This window comes from Contarinia nasturtii, unplaced genomic scaffold (genome assembly GCF_009176525.2).
Source record: "Contarinia nasturtii isolate CC-2019 unplaced genomic scaffold, AAFC_CNas_1.1 Cnas_scaffold_745, whole genome shotgun sequence".
In the NCBI taxonomy this organism is placed as follows: domain Eukaryota; kingdom Metazoa; phylum Arthropoda; class Insecta; order Diptera; family Cecidomyiidae; genus Contarinia; species Contarinia nasturtii.
This window is the reverse complement of record NW_022198093.1, coordinates 1,455,273-1,477,063: the sequence shown is the minus strand read 5'-3', so window position 1 is coordinate 1,477,063 and position 21,791 is coordinate 1,455,273. Positions and strand designations below refer to the sequence as shown.

Here is a 21,791-nt window from a genome sequence, read left to right as displayed (position 1 = left end):
ATATCCATTATGCGCCAATATAAATTACACTAATTTTCAAATCACTTTAAAATTGATCACCACTAGCATATTGTGTAGTCATTGTTGTTGGTATGTGTCGGGGCATATTATGTGTTGATGCTGTTGTTGTTATTATCCAATGGCGAAAATGGTAACATTACAAAAGTCAAATGACGAAATAAAAAAAAAGAGATATCCCATGCTCGAGTGGTGTTTGATGGCGATGGGCGACGATTATTGTTGTTATCGTTGAATGCGGTTACCGTGTCTAAATATCCGAGAGCCTAATTCGAAAAACAACGGTGGCCGTGTTTGCTCAGTCTAATGTAAAGTATGCATTTCGTTTATTTTTGGAAATACACGATGTCGTCGGTATGCAAAACAATATACATATCGGGGCTGGCCACAGTACAGCAAAAATATCTTGCATAAAACCCATATTAAAGGAAGCATACACGAATATGGAGCAGAGACACACACACATCGAGTTTATGGTGTAAAACAAAAGCAACGCGGTTGCTGCGTTTTTCGGAGGCCACTCATTTGTTATTTGTCAACATACACCTATACAATTTTCCGCTCCACAAGTTTCCTTTCGCCCACAAGATGAACCGAAAAACATATGGCATTTAAATCGGTTTTCAAATATTTTCCGAAACGAAAAAAAGAAGAAGAGAACATCGAAACGTGTATGTGCTCGAGCAGCACACGATATTCACTTTTTAGATGGGTATATATGGAATTGCTGTTAGCCATTGTTATAGTCTAAAAATGGTTTTGTGTTCGTTGTACCGTGTGCTTGAAGCACGCTTTGCTCTACCTACACGACGTATAATGTCCTTTTTCGCTAGCTTCATCGTCTACACACACCGTACACCGATGGATCTGTTGGTGTAGGTCACATGGAAAACGAATTCGATTCAATGTATGCCTGCCTCTCTGTCTCACTTAAACGACATTCACTTCGAGCATCTGAATTGAACGCAAATACGCATAAAATTTTTAATGGAATTTGAAATTTCCAAATGACAATAAGATGCAAACAGATTTTCGCCCATCTGGTCGGCTCTTATTTAATTTTGTTCACAATTCAAGCACCAAAGTCATCTATATATGAGAGACTCCCCAATTTTTATGCAAATAAACCGTCGTCTTGTACACTCGCATCGAATTGTCTATGTTTTGAATTCGACTTGTTTCACCTTTTTTTTCACGGTAATTAAAACCGATTCTGCAATTGTCAGCGAATTTAGAAGCACATCGACATACGACACATTAAATGACTTTGAATTTCACCCGGTTTATCATCCGACCGAAGCGACAGAGAGCAAAAGAAAATTGCATAACAACATCAACAATGCTGGTTGGAACAAGAGCAGATAATATAATACAATTATCCATTTGATGACATCACAGATTAACACTTGCGGGAACAACAGCCGTGAACAAGTGAGATTTTTATCAAAAGTTACTCTCGCCTCTGTCGTGTCATATAATTACAAAGTCAAATGACGGGTAATTTTTTAAAAGTTAAATAAAATAACATTCGATGAGTGTAAAAGCGAGCATTTTAAATGTTCGCACCCAATTTAAAATGTCTGGAAAATCCGGTGCGCTAACATTAAAATAACCGAAAAAAAAGAAGAAGGATGACTGCGTATGGATGGAATCACGATTTAAATGCAAACATTTTCCACATGGCGATAATAATTGCTTTGTAAAAGCACTTCTTTTTTTTTTTGAATGTTCGCTTTGGCGTGTGCGCGATGCTGTCGTATAAATCAAAAGTGGAAAAGTTTTGACAAAACACATCAAATAATCAATGGCAATCTCGTTTGCGCCACCATAAGCGACGAAGTTAAACATTGTGTATTTTTCGTCTCTCCTTCGGTCTCATAAGATGTTTCAATCATTCTGAACCTCAAAATGCAAGCAACTAATTCGCTGCTTGCGCACAAAACCGATTATGCGAGAAATAATGATGATTATATTTTTCTGTGATTTCTTCTAGCTTGTCGCTTCATTTTAGATTGATATCAATTTGCTGCTGCCGTTGGTTTTTTTCTGCGCTTAATTTTCTCCCTCTCGTCTTTGGCCTCTAATTAGTTCTGATGACTTCTCGCTAGCATTGCCACGCTATCACAAATCATTAATATCAACTCGATAATGAAAAAAGAATTGAATTGCGGCGCCATAAAATGCGCTCGTCGAATGATTGAAACGAACATTTCCTTCCATTAAATATTCATGCATAGTGAAAAAGAGCAAGAGAGAGAGAGAGAGAGAGAGAGAGAGAGAGAGAGAAAGGAGGACACAATTGAGAAAAAAAACATACACTGAATTATAACTAACGATTGTGACAATGGCAGTTTTTCATCGAGAAAATTTGATATCATCATCAATTGAAATAATCATTTTTATAGTACCATTCGTCGGTAATTGTTTTGTACTAATTTTTTTCCTCTTCCATTCTCTTTTATTGGCTGCACAATCACTTGTGACTATTGTTTCTGATGGAATTGCGCTTATTGTTAATGACCTAAAACCTTGAACTTCAGTAGCTTGTCTTTTTTATTTTTCATACTGATGACAAAAAAAAAACTACAATATATAGTCCATATAATAATAATTTTCGAATGCGATCGGCGCACGATTGTGCCAACTCATGCATCGAAATGAGTTTTTCGATTTAGTTTTTTCCGCTATTCGTTTGCCCATTCCCGAAATACTCATGCTTAAAATAGCGTTCGATTTTGGCAGCTTTTTTTTTTGGTTTCGTCTTCACCGAATAAATTATTATTTTATTGTAAGAGTTTTGCGCGCACTGCTAACCGATGATACCATCGCTTTTGGTGTGTTATTCATATCGAATTTAATTCGCGTGCTACGGCGTTTCATGGCATTATAATTTATGTGATGGCTTTCTTCCATTCAATTTGCTCTTCGCTCATGCTATTATTTCATTTCGATCAACGTAGAATTGTCATGCAAAAAAGTATTAAGAATAATTGTATATATCGCGCGTTAATCGAGTCAAATTGACTTCTTCGGTATATTCCTTGGTTTTTGTCATCAAAACCGTTTCGCGCCTCGATGAAATTGAATAATAACTATTTTGATACCAACAAAAATGATTCCTTAATTTTGAAGCCATGCAATATTCACTTGAACTAAATAACGGTTTTCCATTCAATTTTGTTTCTTTCTTCGCGCAATTTTTTTGTTTTGCATTCGTATTTCCGTAATGCGAGTCAGTGCGGCAAACACGAAAGAGAAAAAAAAAAAATACTTTTTATGGAAATTATCTGTTGTGGTCGAATAGACATAGTAGTGTTTTTTTTCTCGCTCTTAAATCGCGTTATGTTTTGAAATTGATAAATTATGTAATGCCGCGGAAATCGGTCATTTGTGAAGGAAATAGCACAAACCGTATAATATTAGAGAATTCTCAAATTTGCAAGTAATTTCCAAAGCTTTCTTTTTTTTTCTCTCACTTATTTTAACCAGAAAATCAACGTTAATTATACATAAATCTATGCTTCTTGTTCTTCTTCTTGTTGGACTTTCTGTTTTCGCTAAAACAAATTACATATTCTGGTTTTTACATATTCTCAGAATTTCACAGATTCATGTGAAAATCTCGTATTTTTTTGTGTTCAAAGAGAATCGCTAAACTCCAAAAAAAGAAAGTGAACTCAATTCGTTCGTGCATCGTTAGTCTTGCTAATCATTGTTTGTAACGGATTACCGGCACAATGTTTACAAGAAATTGTCGATGGTTTTTTGTGTTATGTGAAATAAACACAAACTCGTTCATTTGTCAGTACTTAGTAAATTGTAAATCAATGAATATCACAAAGCCTCACACCATTTTATTCTATTGAAAGCGAATAAAGAAGCAAACAAATGAAACATGAACACTTAACGAGATTCTGCTTTGAGCAAAAAATTGTCTATTTAAAGTAAAATGGTTTTTTAAATCGAACAAATTACCATGTAAAAAGTGTAAATTGCGGAGGGTCAGTAATCGGATATTGGAAAAATTATGCGGTTGAATTTTGGCTATCGATGTGGTCAAAAATATATGATGTTTTCATAAAAAATTACACGAGTGAATGAAAAAAAAGTGATACCAATTTAATTGCAGCATTGGTCAAACACACGCCGAAAAAAAAACAGATCGAGGTCTCTTCATAAAATGAAATGTGCCACTTTGAGGTGGATTTTGTGGTGGTGATTGGAAAACAAGTTTGAAATAATCGAATCAGCGTGTGTAGATAATTAGAGATTTGCAACATAATATTTCTATAAATAATAAAAAAATTACAACCCAAAAAACGTATAATGAAAAAGCCACAGTTTTCAGGCCACACTTTGATACACTTCGCATGAGGCCAAATGCTGTGTGCACCGCTTTTTTTACAACTCGTTAGTTGTAAATAAAAATGTTCAAATATTTGGCAATTATTTTGAGAAGCTTTGTGAATTTGAGTCAATTTTGAAATGGCTTTTTTTGTCACTCAATTCAATTTGAATAATCGAAACAATGTTTAAACTGTTACCACTCTCGATGAACGATTGAATAAAAAATAGCAACAATTTGTAATAGTGATGACGACATCGGCACCAGCAATGAATATTGTTTGTAGACTGATAGATTGAAAGAGAAAGAGAAGAAAAATCATATTGTCACAGAGCGAAGCGATTTTTTAAAAATATATTAATTCATTCTTTCTCTCTCTCTCTCTCTCTCTCTCTATGCCGTTGGCTGACTGATTGAGTTGGGCCAACTAATTGATTGAGTACATTCGATTGTTTGCCTCAGATTGATTTGTGTATGTGAATTCGTTATTATGTCGCTGTAGGCTCTCGATTTGTTTGTTATTTTATTTTTTTGATTTATTATCTGCTCGTCGCATCGGATTCATTGAAAATGTAGAGTGTTTTCATTTCAATTGAATATTTTCTATTTGATTTCGATATTTAATATTATATGTAATCGAATCGAATTTGAGCCGGAGTGCTTACAAAGCCAAACAATGACACACTGTTGGAGGCGGAATCGGAAGAAGAGATAGAGATAAACACATACAGAGCGACAGAGAGAGGGAGACAGAAAGAGAGAGAACAAACACTACAATTGAACTGTGATTGAACGTATTTCGTTTGCCAGGGCTCGGCGACAGTTCTGTTGGTAGGATATGCTTTATTTACAACAAACAGCTAGCTCCATTAGATATTGTGCATGCAAACGGCACCAGTTGACATGACAAAAAGTCGAATGTGATGAATGTAATGGTTATTGATTGACTCGAATTGCAAAGTATCAAAATGAAAACGAACTCCAATCACTTTTACTACATTTTTGTTCTCTCTGTATGCTGAATTTCGATGAGCAATGTAACATGAAATGTGCTCGGCATATTTGTGCGCATAGGGATTTTTTTCAAATAGGAAGGTGTCAAACGGAATATGTCTATGTGATACTCGTACTACTCAATGAGAAAATATTTCAACATAAAAATATTTTATATTTTGGTGAAAATATGTTTTTTTTTCTATGCGATCGGATAACAAACGAGACGCATTAATGTATTGCAGTAATGTGCGAGCTACATTTTACAGGGGGTGATTTTTCAAAAACAAAAAATTCTCTAGCAAATCAGACAAATTTTCGTTTTTTTTTTTTTTTTTGGAAGTCACTTTTTGAGGCGAAAATCCCTAGCAAATCGAAAGAATTTTCTCCGCGAAAAACCCTAGCAAATCGGAAAAAAACCCTCTCGGAACCAAAAACCCTAGCAAATTCAAATTTTCGCGAAAAAAATTTCTCATCCAAATCCAATGTTTGACCGAATTTTGACATATATACAAATGAAAATATTTCAGAAATCGATTCCAATGAATTTTTCCACAATTCCAATGAAAATGTGACAAATTGAGTGTTACAGGTCTTTATTTGAAACTGAATTCAGAGCAGATACATTCAATTTGGTAGCGAGAAACGACACTCCATTTTACCCTCGTAAAGAGAGTTTTCAATTCTGATATAACATATACAATCAGAAAAATGTGATGGTAAACATATTTTTGGCATTTTAATCATGACCATTAGAATACATCCCTATATTGCGGTTAATTGCTTTCGTTTCGAAAATCCTTTCATTCCGACAATATGATTGAGTGAATCAATATCAATTCGGTGACCTATTTCGTTTATATTCAATATAAAATCACGTAATATCGCCATGTTATTAATGCGCGAATAAAAATGTTCGAGCCATTTTCAAATCCATTTGGATGCTCTTTATTCATTTCAATATTCACTTTTACAGTACCGAATCCATCGCGGTATTGATGAATGATTTTATCTTGGTATGAATAATGAAAATTTGTAAAATAACGTCACATTTTTTGAAAAATGGAAATGCTTTTTTCTCGCCCAAAAATAATCGAGTTATTGAAAAGGCATAAAAAGGTTTGGAATAAAAAACACTTTTTTGTGCCTTTTTTTTGTTGATACTCTGATGCACCAAAAACATTCGATATATTTGGTTGAATTGCCAAAAATGGACATAAGCTAAAAGAAACTTGTTCAATAAAATCGTACGCAATTTGCCAAATGTTGTGCGATCATCAGCTTTAAATATATTTTTCCAATTTTGGTCGTAATTTCGAATGAATGAGTGTACGACTAGGTGTATGATGTAAAATGACATCGATGACAGCATTCAAATACGAATAATATGAATAATACGAATTTCAATATTGTATATTCTGTAATTACTTAAAAACGTCCATGTAGCGATGACGATCTCTTCGAATTTATTTCATGCAACCTACATTTTTTTATAGAGAACATGTAACAACTTGAGATGGTTTATATCAGTATAGTTCACTTGGGTGCAAGAAACACCTTTTTAAACTTGATAGAGTTGAAGCTATCGTGAAGTATTTAATCTACAAAAACATGAGACTTTTACCACATTAAGAGTTGCTTATAATTTTGTTTTATTTTGGATTCATTAAATTTGTATCTTATTACAAAATTCATCAAAAATCTGTCTGAATATTAGTTAATCGATTGTTGGATCCAATTTTTAATCATCATCAGATGAACCTCTCGATTTTTTGCCCTTTTTATTTGCATTTTTCTTTGCATTTTTCTTAATATCCTCGGCAAGTTTTGCCTTAAGTATATCCTTCTCTTTCTCAGCCTTTTCCGCTTTTGAAAGTTTGCTTTCTTCTGCATTTTGGATGTGGATATTAAGTCTGACCCTTGCAGCCTCTAATTCACTTGCATCGGCCTCTTCTATTTCTATATCCTTTCCATGCTTCTTTTTACCTCCGTGTGTTGGTCTGAACGATAAAAATACAAAGAACGAAGCGTTATTAATTTGTGTTTTCAACCCCTAACCGGGCAGGTCGAAATCCTAACGTTATCGGGCAAGTGAGGCCTCTGAGGCCTGACGTACATTTTCCATGCAAATTGAATGAAAAAAATTTTTTTTTTCTTTTTTCTTTTTTCAAATTTCATTGAATTTATGCGACGAAAATTATTGTTTTAACATAATAGATATTGAATTAAATATGTTTTTTGTAAAATATAACTGAAAAAATGAAAATATAATCAATATTTATTCCGAATCGGATGAATTTAAGTTTCAGTTCAGTAGTTGTTTAGTACAAATTTTGCACTTCTTTTTAAAAACAAATTTTATCAACGATTAGTAGAAGGATGAAAGAATATATTACAAAACAATTCGTTTGATTAAAATAATATTTTATGCGATTTTATGTATCTTTTTTTTTAAATGCGCTACCGGGCCTCAGAGACCCGACCTGCCCGGTTAAGTGTTAAGAATATAGAATAATTTACTTACGCAACGAAAAGTACTACAGCAATTATTGCGATGAGCAAAACCAAACGGGCGAATGATACCATTTTCTTCGCTTTTCTAGTCTTGTAAGCAAATTTTTGAATTGAATTCAACTTGATATAGGTCCCCATATTTATACTCGGAAATTTTAATATTTTTCGATAAGAAAAAATATAACGCGTGCAAGAGGGTATTTCATGAATTAGGTTGAATAAAGAATATTTACATTCTTCATTTGCTGAATTTTTCGAGTTTATTTTTCTTATTTCAAAATAAGTAAAATTGAGCTGAAATTTTCACTATTTGTATATGCGTTTATCTCCATTGAATATTTCTTAATTTTTCAGATGGTTCAAAAATTGAGGTAATGTTTGAAAACGTAAAATTTATCAACCATTTTTAGTACGGCTAACTAGTTTTAAGATTCGGCAAACGAGTTGGAATATTCTCGCATTCCTCAGTGTATCGCGTCAACAGAAAAATACAGAAAAATATGTATTTTACAAAACGTAAGACAACTAAAAATTAAAAACGATACCACGTTTTAATTTGTCTTGTAAGCGAATGTTTCGACCGAAATTTCTTTGCACATTACAATAATTGTTCTAACATTTGTGTGTATCTAGGTGTGTATGATCATATTCAAGTCTCTATCGTAATGCGTAATAAGTATTTTTTTCTTCATAACGGAATGTGTTGTATCTTTCAATTTGTTTTCACTTCAATAATGAAAAAATCATCAAATTATGTTCATTCAAATTTTTTTCACTCCAAAATATCAAATGGAATTTTTTTCTGATAATTCGACAAAATTGCTAAGTCTGAATACGAATTAATCATTTTCTTCTGTTCCAAATATTGTTTTTATAACGATGAAACATTTTGAGTTAAAACAACCTGTTTTTCCGTAAATAATTATCGATTTTCTCTAGTTGAAAAAAAAAAATCATTCTACATCAACTGATTTTATCGTTTTTCATTAATATACTAATTCTACATCAAACCAAATGACATCGATGACAGCATCCACTTTAACAATGCGAATATCCGTTCTTAGTATTATTCTGTTTAAAATACCGTAAGCCATAATACATGTGTTTTGTGTCCTCAGGACAATGCACGGTATTCGTTTGTCTATGTCGCCGTTGTCTTGGTTTTCAGTCAAATTTCAATGATACATGAAGCTTATGGTGTCTCATTCATGTTTCCGATATGTCTATGGTTTTATTAGTATCGACATCATCATCGCAGCTACAAATATAACATTTTCACCGATTTTACAATGTCACTGTTCCATTTGCGTTCGAAACAATACGCCGTGGAAGAAAAAGAATGAATGAGTGGGTGAGTTGATTGCTGAATGCGAAAAGCGAAACATACAATGCGCAACGACCACAATATCATGCAAAATGAGCTCTGAAAATGAATGAATGTATGTCCAGAGGCAAATGATTTAATTATGCTATACGTGTATATTTGATATTTTTGGAATCTGTATTTTGCATCATGCGAACTGTATTAATGTTCAACGTCGAGACGTGTATTATCTCTCATTCACAAGAATTGCGGCAGTTTGTTTTCCATTCACTCGAAAATTCAAATGAATTCCAGATTTGCACTCGCACACAATCATCGTTATTAAGAGACGTTTTGATGCATAGAGCGATGATTACATACAACAGCAAAAAAAACAAAAGCAAATTAAATGAACACTTCATTTCAAGCTTTAATCAGAAGCGCCTTGAAACAATTATTGAAAGTCAATATGACTCATTATTTTTTTAGACAGAGAGAAACAGAGAATTATTAACCAATTGCATATCATAGGCTCTCATTAAATTTTATTTTCGAAAAAGGGGACGATGTCAGCATTATTTACAATTTTTTTAAAGTGTAATTATATATTGTGCATTGAAATAATATATATATATATATATATCTTTTTGAAGTTTATTCTTCTCTCTCAGACTGAAAAAAAGATGTTCAATTCGATATAATTGGTCTGAATTGTTTTGAATGCGATACTCATGAAAAATTGAAAACATGTGACTGACAATCGATATTTTTCAACCAATTTTCTTGCTTTTTTTCAAGTGGAGCTTCATCGAGACGAAATTCAATCGAAAAACGTAACATATTTATCTATAAAATTGGTATTTTATCGGAAAAAAACCGTGTCTGTTTTCGATGGCATCCATATGGCGGCCAAACATTTCCTTTCTCAAAATTAGACAAAAAATTGTTATGATATGACATGTATGTTTTTTAGGTCGTTAAATTCAAAAACCACAATTTTGAAGACAAAAAACAAATGTTCTTTTCAGTGACACTTGTGTTGTCACTTGAAAAGTGTTGATTAATGAACATCTAATATGAATAAATGATTTATTTCGATTTTTCAAATGTATTTCGAAACGAAAAAAAGTTGGTATTTTTTTCATCATCCCATTTGACACGGTAGCCACACTGCGGTGTGGTCAATTTAATTCAAAAAAAAATCCGCTAAAAATCTGTAGAGCATACTATTTTATGACTAGAATATCATCATCGCCATAATTATCACTGTTGCGGTCATCATCATAAAATCTATACAACAGTTACTGTTACTATTCTTATTTAGTTAACAATGTCAATCAAAGTGGTGTTGGCATTAATTCGGATTGAGAATGAGTCGACTGACGAGTTGAAAGAATGAGGGCGCACTGCGATAAAAATCGTGCGAAATAAGCTTTAAATGAATATGACCACCGGCAAATGATTTAATTATACGTATACGTGCGTATTTTCTGGGAGAGACCATCCGAGAGTCACTCAAATGCGTTGAATTCGTGTACGTTTAGACAAAACGGGTCTTTAAGGTATTGTCACGGCGGCTTGAGAAGAAAGAAATAACAAAAAAACATAGAATTAGTAATATGTAACTAGATTTCTGTTTTTAGGTGAGTTTCAACCATGTTCGACCATTTTGTATGCAATTCACTTCGGTTTTTCCACTTTTTGCACATTCCACTCCAATTTTAATGTGAAACCAAGTAATCATTTTAGTTGTAGGAAGGTCTTGGCTTCCTGTTTTAACAATTGAACGCGCATAATGCGCTAATTTCCAAAACTAACATAAGCATTCATTGTGCCATTTCGTCATTGGAAACATATAACACACATTCATAATATAACACCGGAATATGCGTCTCGTAACGGTTATTAAGTCAAATTGAAGTTATGGTTCAAGTGTGCTAATTTTGCTAGCGCTAATGTGCTAGCGCTAAATATGTACGATTATTTCTTTTAAATTTCATCATATTCACTGGAACTTAGAATTTCTGTTTAATATATTCCTTCTTCATAAATTACTTGTTTACAATTATATTGCGCTTATTAGATTGCCAACAATGAGTAAGAACATTTTAACGCGGCTCAAAATGATTTGCGAAACAAATTGATACGATTACAAGCATAAAAAATTCTTTGATATATATATGGTTTCGATGAAGAAATCTAATTGAAGTTCAAAACATGTGTTTTGGTTTGTATAAAAGTTGAAACGATTTTCTATGGTACTTTCGTGGTCATAAAACTATGTACATTGTTTATTCATATCATAATATTTATGGACATCAAAGAAAATCCATTGCTAATTTCAGCAGCTTCATTATTTGTTTGTTTCTTCAAGAGATAAATCAAACGCACGCTGTGCGCGATATTCAAAACTCAATTCACTTGATCAAGAACACGATTTAGCCGCACAAGATAAAAGCATAAACAATAAATGACTTCAATAATAAAGAAAGCACATGTACAGCTAAAGTGCCGCACTTGTAATTCCGGCCTTGATTTATGACACCGAAACGACCAAAAAACCATGCAGCGAAGAGCGAATAATAAAAGAAACAACAAGCACAACGGTTGCATACACTCGATATCGTTGAAAATGATCCATTAGATTCAAACACTATTTCTAGACCGCCTATTCTGGTATTTTCTTTAGTTTTTGTTCGCATTTTAGCAGCATGTTTTTACGCTTTCGGCTAAAAACGCACTCATACAATGTGAAAGAGAATCAACGAAGCCAATATTAAATTGTATAATTTGTTTGGTCCGTACTTATGAGCTTCCGCACTTTGCGAGCTCAAAAACCAGTTAAAATCCACCATGACCGAAGCGTGCAGTGCGTTTTGTTATGCGAAGAAACGGAGCAAACGACGAACAGAAGTCAATAATCAAATAGACAATTGCATACTGTTTAATTCAATCAGCTTGTTATAACTTTTTACGACCATCTCATACTCTGGGCCATTTAAGGCAATGAATTTGCTCAAGTAAATCGCTGTATTTCTTATGAATTGTTATCGTTCAACGGATTGTGCGAGCGGGGGCCACACTCTCTCACAACCCAAGGCAAATGTGCAGTTGAATGAACTGTAACTAACGATGGAGATTTGGTTTGTTGATTTTTATCAGGAAAAGTGGTCGCTAACGTCGTATTGTTTCAATATCTTTGGTAATTCTTTTTCTGCACATATACAATGAGATCACCAGCAGTGATAGTTCTGACATATTCGATTTAAATGGGAATTTAACACGTTTCATCCTCTGTCATATGACGACAATTCAATGACATACCACGCTGACCAAAGAAAATGACGACCGACGTTTACACGCACACGAAAGAAGGAAAAAAATTGGTTCGCATACACATATATTTAACTGTGAAATGACCAGAGGATTATCCATCAATCCAAAACAGAGATCACAGTCATTCTCCGTATACCACAAATAAATTGTGCAAGAGCCAAAACCGAGGGAGAAAAAAGACACACACACAAAGCCCACAAATTTTGCATGAAATTATATACAGTTGGTTCAAGCGAAATGATAACTGCTCGCTGGGGACCTTATCTATTGGCATGTTTGCACCATCTCATTTTCGCTGCCTCTTGAAACTCTCAAACCAAATGCAATTTTACGCCGTCACCGCCACCGTCGCTGCCACACACCAACACAACTACAGCACATTACCCAATTGCATATACGTACAAATCACGCATTTTGCTCACATCAGAAACACTTAACCACTATAATATTGCTCAATTCAATGGTTAATTTATAATATGAAACAACTGAATAAAATCCTAATATCTGATTGTGTCATTCTGTCTGTGGCTGAAGCGCTTTATGTATCTCGTTCCGTTTGACAATGTATTTTATAATTTACGCAGCCATTTCAGTCGTTTTCTCTCTCTCTCTCTCTCTCTCTCTCTCTCTCTCTCTATCTCGTTCTATTCACATTCACCATGTTCGTGTGCATCTCTGTCAGGCAGTATGTTTTGTGACATACAGAGAAAATAAATGTGTATGTTCGTTTCATTGCTTGGAGATTCTGCGAAACATAATGTGGCAGTGGCATTAAGCGAAAATAACAAATAATAACGTACATAAATAAAATGCTGGAAACAAAAGAACCAGCTCCAGATATGCACACGCTCTCTCATTTGACACACACACACGACGACAACAACAATAACGAGATATAGGAACGGTCAATGGCAACATTGAAAACGACGACGACGACGACTTCAAATACCGCTGATAGAGCAAGTGAAGTGAAAGGAGAGAACGGGATAGAGTGAAAAAAACGTAACCTAACGGAATGGCGAATATAAATTTCATCCATACAAAATATGTTCGATCGATCCATAAATTACATGTGAATTTGCTGTTTCCACTGCAATCATACAGATATATTTTGTTGAAGAATGAATGAGGTCGAAATGTTTGTTGTATCTCATCATTTGTATATATATAAAACATATTCGTTGTGTGTATATATTTTTTTGTGTCTCTCTTGCCATTTGCCATCTTTGACATTGTTCTATTCTATTTCGGTGTGTATTGCCATCAATTTTCTCATCGTATGACAAATATTTCTCTCTCTCAATTCGATGTCACCATATGAGCAAAATGGAAAACAAAAGACCCTTCTCCATATTTAGATGTCATTTGAAAATTGTTATTTTCATCTCAAAATAATATTGTCTTTATGTGCGAACTGTGTTGGTGCTTTGGTGTCCCGGGTTTGGCAGCATCAGCAGCAGCAGCAGCAGCAGAAGCGTTCTCTGTTCGCTCAAACGGAGAAAATCAATGCTTACTTTCATTAAGGGAATAATTTGTAAATAGACGACATGAAAAACCACAAAATTTTGCTATCTACGCATTTATACACATATCAGCCGAGTGCACAAGATTGTTTATTCTTCCATTTAAATCATATAACAATTACATATTACCACATGTACAAACTATATACGGATTGACAGAATGGAGTCACATTTAAATGTGAATGTTCTCTTTTTCTGTCATTCACTTCTGAATCAAGTCAAAAACAAAAACCGTTTATTTTATCAACACACATAATTCATTCAAATGGAAGCGTACGCACAACGCACACGATGTGCAACATATTTACGCAATATTTTGGGCACAATTCGTATGAGGAAGCCAAAATAACAAAATCACTCACCAAAAACAATTCTGTCATTTCAAAAACCAAGTGAAAACAACACCAGACCCAGCTACAACACACTCCACAGCATAAAATATTTTGGATTTTGTATAAAACAACAACAATTCTATATGGACTGTATACAAATGTGTGCCCATTCAATGATACAATTTCGTGGTTTGACCGCTACATACACACACATACACCAGCATACAATTCAAATTGCAATGCTGTGGCTTCGAAACCAAATGTTTTGTACATCAGCAATATCTAAATTTCAAATAGTTAAACTTCAGCCGGACCGAAAATGCTTAAGTTTGAATTCAGATTGAAAATTACCATTTTGAAGCAAAAAAAACACAAAAATCACATTACACATATTTCGAGAGTTACAAATATCATTTTTTTCTTGTTTTGTCTTCGATTTCGTTTTCCAATTGTAGTTCAAATCGAAAGTTTCTATTTAATTGTAAACAAATTGATTACAATCAAACTCATCAAATGATTGAATCGTTTATTTTTTGCTCGCTTTTCCAACTAGAAAATGTTTTGTTTACTTAATTTATTTTGCGTCTCTGTTGTTTTGCTGCCCTATCTCCAGATATCTTGATGGAGAAAAATTCGATTTGCCCGTTTGGCTGGTGCGTGCACTCGGAACGGAATGACACAAAGTTTGGCGAAAGTCAATTAAATGGAAAAATGACAAAACGAGCTCGCTTGCAATCCGAGAAATGGCCAATTTGTAATGAAGTGTAGCCAAAATAAGTAATTTGAATCGAATCAAATTAAAAAAGTTAGTCTCGTTTTTTGCAGCCAAGGTTTTTTTCCTTTTCGTCTGCTTCTCGCTCTTTCTCATATTAACTGTCGCCCGATTGTTCGCTCGCTCTCACACTCTTTCTCTGTGGCACGATTTTTTTTTTGTCAGACAACATGACTTTCAGTTGTGTTTCAATTACGTGTGTTCTTTATTTAATTGCTGCAATTGTTCGAATTTGCTGATTTTGGTACAAAGTGCTGTGCACACGCAGTTTGTTTAATGTCAATTTCCATTCCAATGGAATTTGTGTTGCTTAATTTTTATTTTGACTGTTACACATAGAGGGCGAGAGGGGGAACGAGATGGAAAGGAAGTGAAAGAGGAGACAGAGAGGAGAAATAGTGAGATAGAGAAAGGAAGAGTGAATTGGAGTGAAGAGTGTTCGCATTATGGAGACGATACCGTCATTAACTTGTACAATTTCACATAATTTCCTTATCGGGTTCATTGTTCGCATCAGTTGTGTTGCTGTGAATGTGTTGTGTGCAAAAGAGAGTTTGGTTCACATCAGATTTGGTTGAGTTGGTAGAATGCAAACTGCGTTAGCATATAATGGACAATTTTAAATTATCTGCGAAAATCGGCAGTATTCACACACACACAAATCCATCGCATCGGTAGTACCTCGGCAATGTATTACAGTGGCGGGAGCTGTCGTTTACCGAAAATTTCCATCACACAATGCAACATAAAAAAATGAATGGCTGATGTGTAAGCCACTACGTCTCTCGTTGGTTTTTTGGCTCGTGAGCGATTTCCACATGAAACCAGTGAGTGTGAGTTATTCGTTCCATTCCATAGATTGATGCAATTTGAATAATGAACACGGCTTGTCGTCATATTATACGTTTCATTCAAAGTTGGGAATGGCCACCACCGATCGTGTCTAGAGAGCGAGTGTTTGATACTTGGCTTCAACACCGGATTATTTGCGGTATAATAAATTTTGCCTGTGCGTCAGCTTAAGCGTAATTATTTTCAAATATATCAGCACAGATAGCTCACGTACATTCATAACCGTTACCAGCGACAGAGATTGGACTATTGGCACATTCATGTGTCAGTTCTCATCATTAAGACCTCATTTGGTCTTCAACTACACCGACTACGATGCTGTTGTTGTTTATTTTTAAATATCTATCACGACACTTGAGAGTTTTTCTTTCTCTCTCTTTCATTTTACATTATTTTTGCCGCATATTACATATTCGCATTATGAATGATTTTGTTTGTTTATGGCTGCACCATTGGCATACAAGCGTGCGCATACACATGTACCGTAGAGTAAAACGTACTCATATAATATGTAACTGATAATAAATGCGGTTGTTTACCCGAACGCAGCGTTTTAAACGACACTCACTTAAAAATAGACAAATCGAGCAATCGCTCTGTCAACCGTCTTAAATCCATAATCATTTGAAAATTTCGACAAAAGAGAAAGACTAACCAAGAGACAGAGATAAAACACAAACAGAACGCCAACAAATGAATGAAATCCAAATAACATATCAAAGAGCATTTTTCTCGGCAAGAGAGCTACACATCTTATCCGAACACTGATAAATGGGATTTGATTCGTATTACGCGTAAAATATGCTATTTTATTTCGTTACTCTTTCCCATTCTCTCCCACGTTGTCTGCCCGAACTGTATCGCTTGCGTATGCTATTTACATGTATGTTAATTTATAAGTGTTTGTTTACATACTGAGCAATGAACAGTAAATATTAAGTGCTGAACGAATCAATTTCAAAGTTGAACTATGAACGGCACCGTAATTTAGGTTAGCGCACGATGCGTGTATATGAAATGCGTGTGATTGAATGAATTTCAGAATATATACACGAGAAAACATAAACAACAATGTTCATCCAAAAATACAGACAGTCGAGAAAAAAACGTATTCATTTGGCGTTTTTTTGTTGTTGCGGTGTATTTGCAAAACACCGTGCCGTAAAAGAAGGAAAAAATCAGTCTGTAATGGAATAAACAGCGGTCGACCGTAAAACATATGACAATTGAGAAACTCCATGTGCGACACAAAAGCTCATGACCACACTGCAAACCGTTTTTTGAATTTGTTTTTAGTAACAACACAGTCAACGGCAAGCGAAAAATCAGTGCCCGAAACAGACGAAAACAGTGCAAGTAAATATACACACAACTACACGCGCGCATCACTGACATAATGAGCATTGCGACGTTGAATGTTTTGTTGTTGCTGTCATCGCACACAATGAAGCGATTTCGATCGATACAGCTACCGTTGGCTCTTTCTCGCTTGCGTGCCAAATATATTGTGCGAATGCGTCAACCGCATGCACAATGTCTGTGTATTATTTGAAGTGAGTGGGAACCAAATAGCTAAAAGCATGAACCGAATGAAAAATCTCGACAGCTGAGAGCTGGTGTGTATAAAGTACGAGCGTACGGTATGGTTCGTAGAAATCAAGCCAGTAGAAAATACCGATAAACCAGCGCCTATATATGTTTTGCTTTGTTTCACAACGTTACTGCGCTGTGAGTCTTTGCCGTGCATCGTTCGTTAAATTACATACGTACCGCGCGCACACAATGTGCTCATAGGTTTCTATCATTGACAAAAGTGAAATAAGTAAAAAAAAAGTGATTATTTTATATAAAACTTGTGCTCTCTGTGAATAACACAGAATGTGACTAAACCAAAAAAAAAAAAAAAATACACAAAAACCTAATCAGGAAAAATAAACTATTCTTTGTTGATTGGATCGAATGATAAGAAAGTGCTCCCTCACGCGAAATAAAACTCCTAGTTTTTTCGTGTTTTATGTGTGTTGTATGCGTTGTGCCTGTGTGAATAGGTGCTAAGGAAATGCTCGTATAACCAAATAAAAATTGTCATCAAGAACTTCCTTTTGTAATAAATATTGCGTGAATCAGAATCATTGACATCAAAAACGCAAATATATGTTTTTTCTTTTCATTCAATCCAAAAAGAAAACAACACATACACTGAAAAAGGAAACTTGAAGTCGAGCGCGTCGACTACATTCCCATCGTTCAACAATCGCAACCAAATGCCGACAAATATAAATAATAAAAATTAATGAATATTATAGCCGTGTGAATCGAACGCAATAACAGTTAAACATTATACGAATGAATTGATGTGTATGTGTTTAATTTTTCTTGTTGTTAGTCAATAAAATCATTGGTGCTCAAATGCGTAAATGAATTGACGATTTAATAAAAAAGCAAGACAGACAAATGAAAAAAACGAAATATTATCTATCAATCTACAATTTGCATGCCAACAAACGAAACGAAGAAAAGGAAAATTATAAAAACTTATTCGATTGAGAGAATTTGCGTATATGAAATCTCAATTGATTTTGTAAATAAAACATTGAAGGATGATGACGCGTTTCGTATGTGTGGATGTTCCAATGACATAGAGCGTTTTGATTAAAAATAGAATTTTGCTCGTGCGTCTATCGCAGTCGCCGTTACCGCCACCGACAAGGAAAATCGATTTGTTATTTGTTCGTTGTCTCATACAACGCTTTGATTCTGACTGCGAGTCTTCCGTTTAGCCAAAGTGAAAAATAGAAAACAATAAGAATTGTAGAAAAGCAAATACGGCCGATGATATAAAAAAAAACATTTCGAAAAAAACATTGCAGTTTGATTGTTTTTTTTCTTGTGTTATCAGAGGGAAAACGACAATTTGCTGTGGTAGCGCGCATACGAATCGGCAAGGACATACGCGCCATCACGTCGACGGAAACGACAGCAACAACAAAACCATTCACTGCAATCGAAGCTCTGACAAGTGTTCTGCATTGTAAACATGTTCATTGAAAAGCGCAAACCAACCGAAAACATGTGAACGGAATCGTGTTTTTTTTTGTTCGTCTTCGTTTCCTTGTGTACACACATTTAGCGAATGTTAATGTGCGATAGCAGCATATAACTATCAAAAGGTTTATTCGAACATTTTTTACGACGTGCGAAGAAGCACAACCACTTAAACATTATATTGTGCGAACACATCTTTTTTTTTCTTTCGTTGGTTCGGACCTGATATCGGTGTGAAGTGTAATTTGCGTTTTTTCGGTGGTGTTTTTCTTCGTCGAACGGATATACAAGCGGAAATTTTACTCTTTTTCTTTTGCCATCGTGCGCATCCTATGTGTTTTATTCATTGAATCAAACCCATCCTAATTTCCAGCATAATCTTTCTACTTTGCCACATTCCGTTTTTGGGATTCTCTTACCCGTCTCCGTTTCGGTTTGTGTTTACAGTCGGTTGCACAAAAGTACTGACCTCGAATCGCTGCATGCCATTCGACTGTGCCCAAGAGACTAGAATCGCATTTTATTTTGCGGCAAACACTGAATCAAATAGAGAGAGAAAAACGGAGACGAAAATCTTGATTGCGAATCTGCAGCCAGTGATGCATTTTCAGTTGTTGGCGCCAACCCTCAGCCAAGCATAGACCAAATGTTCATTGTAAGCAATAGAATACCGTTAAAAATCCCAAATTAACAAGTGTGGACAAGATAAAAAAACACCATTACAATTACTTTAATTGAAAAAAGAAGAAAAGCAGAATACCGTAACAATCGTGACCCCAAAAGTGTTGTTATATGTGCAACCGCGGAAAAGAGAATATGTCAGAATAATAGACCTTGTTGAAAATTTATAACGATTTGTTTTTTCTTATTTTTTCGCTGTTTACTGACATTTTGCCACACATGCAAGCGATAATAGTGATAACACGCTAATTTTGATGAACAAAATCAACAAGGACAAAAACACAATCAACTGGTGCACATCTCTGATTTGAATGGCCGTAGTTTGCGATACTTTTTCATCGATCGATTGCAGCAGCACCACCTCACACCACCCGAACAATTATTGCATTGTTTTTCATACCATCAATTCATACCTGGTGAGTGTATACATATTTTAACGATATAATTTCATGTTGTTTCTTTTCAAAATACATCACGTTTACAATTACAATGTTTAAACCCATTAAAATAACAAATCACTGTGAACTTATCGATAAACGGTTGCTTTGTTACGGTGCAACAGTAACAACAACAAATAATAACAGAAACAACGATAAAAAAAGTATCAGGCGCACGGCCTGCAATTAACCCAAACAACTTCATCGGTATGACAAATAGCTGTTGCCATTTTTATCGATAGATTTATAAATGTTTTGAATTTTAAAAGATCTCATCGTTGTTTTACATTCTATTTATGATCGCGTTATATTCCCGTGTATGTTATTGTTTTGGTTTTTATTACATTGAACGCGTCCCCGTCGCGATATTACTTTAAGTTTTTTTTCTGTATCACATCAACAAAACGCATTGTTGCTACTAGCACAAAACTTATAATATCTATTCGTTCGCATAGAAACGAAAGTTTTTATTTGCTTTTACAATAGCTTATCGCTTTTGTTTATTAATACATTTCATTCTGACTGAATTGATAGCTAAAGCAGCTTATCGCAAAACATTTGTATTAGGGTGTTTCTTTTTTGGTACATTTTGCAAAAATTCATCGGCACTGACTGTTTACACTCGGATTCCGAGTAAATAACAACATCACAACATTGCTATAATTTTAGCCAATTCAACCCGTTATTTTCCCGTTGGTTTTGTTATTCAATATTAAACATTTAACATGTGTTGCGTAAGTTTTGAGACTAAACGATCGCCATTTAAACACCCTACAAAAAATTGATTTTTTTTTTGCTTTGCCGGCAATATTTAACATTGTCTAGTGTTGCTTTAATATTGTCAGTGTAAAAGCAGTCATTTCCACTCAATTCATATCTCGTTTCGAAGGGGAATTGAAATGTGTAGCTCACGCATACATTCAAAGCTATCAAATATTTTTATTCTATAGAAATATTTATTGCAATATATTTAGTAAAAAATGAAAGTCTGCATACCAACCCAGAATACTATTTTATAATTTTTTGGTTTACCTTAATCTAGGCTGAGACTTTGCTTGAGCGAAGCTAGCTCCGCTACACCTGCTTCGATTGCTCTTTCGCAGCGTCAAATTGCTCTGTCTGAGCTGGCTGGTAACGGGTGGTGCTGCAGCTGGCCCTGCAGCTGCCCAAAAACAGTCAAAAATAACATAAAAATATACGCACCGCCCTCTATACACGCACATGTGTGGTGGCCCGTGTATTTGGCTGCCCGCAAACAGAAATCACTTCGAAGTCTGCCGACAAATCCACGGGTCCATAGTGAGAAGGTGCATTGCCTCTTATGGTTACGAGTGGAACCAAACGCCGCGATACTTTAATTTTATAAAGCCATTTCTAGTTCTTCCCGGTTCAGTCTGTTTTATGTCTATATATATCTCTCATGCTGATCTAAGCGAACAAGAGCTGTAGTTTGGCCCTTTCTACAGCTTCTTGTAGTGGAGCTTGCAGTGGGCCTTGCACTTGGCCTGGCGGTGGAGCACGTATATGTGGCTTTGATCAAATTTTCAGTGACGCTTGCAATCAAATACACAAACAATTTTTATATTGCGTTGCCTCAATCCAGGCCGAGACTTTCCTTTAGCAAAGCTAGCTCCGCTACA

General features: G+C 34.8%; 2 protein-coding genes across 3 annotated transcripts in view; one reads left to right on the top strand and one right to left on the bottom strand.

The window, feature by feature from the left end:
- Window positions 1–6,984: 6,984 nt before the first annotated feature.
- On the bottom strand, window positions 6,985–8,013 carry LOC116341658. The gene is made up of 2 exons (XM_031768856.1): window positions 7,881–8,013; window positions 6,985–7,356 (listed from the first exon to the last, which is right to left on the bottom strand). The coding sequence occupies exons 1-2, from the start codon at window positions 8,006–8,008 to the stop codon at window positions 7,098–7,100; spliced, it is 387 nt and encodes a 128-aa protein (XP_031624716.1). The 5' UTR covers window positions 8,009–8,013; the 3' UTR covers window positions 6,985–7,097.
- Window positions 8,014–17,698: 9,685 nt separating this feature from the next.
- Window positions 17,699–21,791, top strand: part of LOC116341534 (extracellular serine/threonine protein CG31145-like) — a 70,690-nt gene continuing 66,597 nt past the window's right edge. For both annotated transcript variants that reach the window (XM_031768652.1, XM_031768651.1), the window contains exon 1: window positions 17,699–20,130. The gene's annotated coding sequence lies outside the window, so the exon portion shown is untranslated. The remainder of the gene's footprint in view (window positions 20,131–21,791) is intronic.

What these genes read in the sequence shown, in the direction of transcription:
- LOC116341658 (XM_031768856.1), bottom strand. Translation starts at nt 8,008, where the DNA reads ATGGGGACCTATATCAAGTTGAATTCAATTCAAAAATTTGCTTACAAG. An exon ending in GCTGTAGTACTTTTCGTTGC is followed by an intron (nt 7,357 to 7,880) that starts GTAAGTAAATTA and finishes TTTATCGTTCAG; the next exon opens with ACCAACACACGGAGGTAAAA.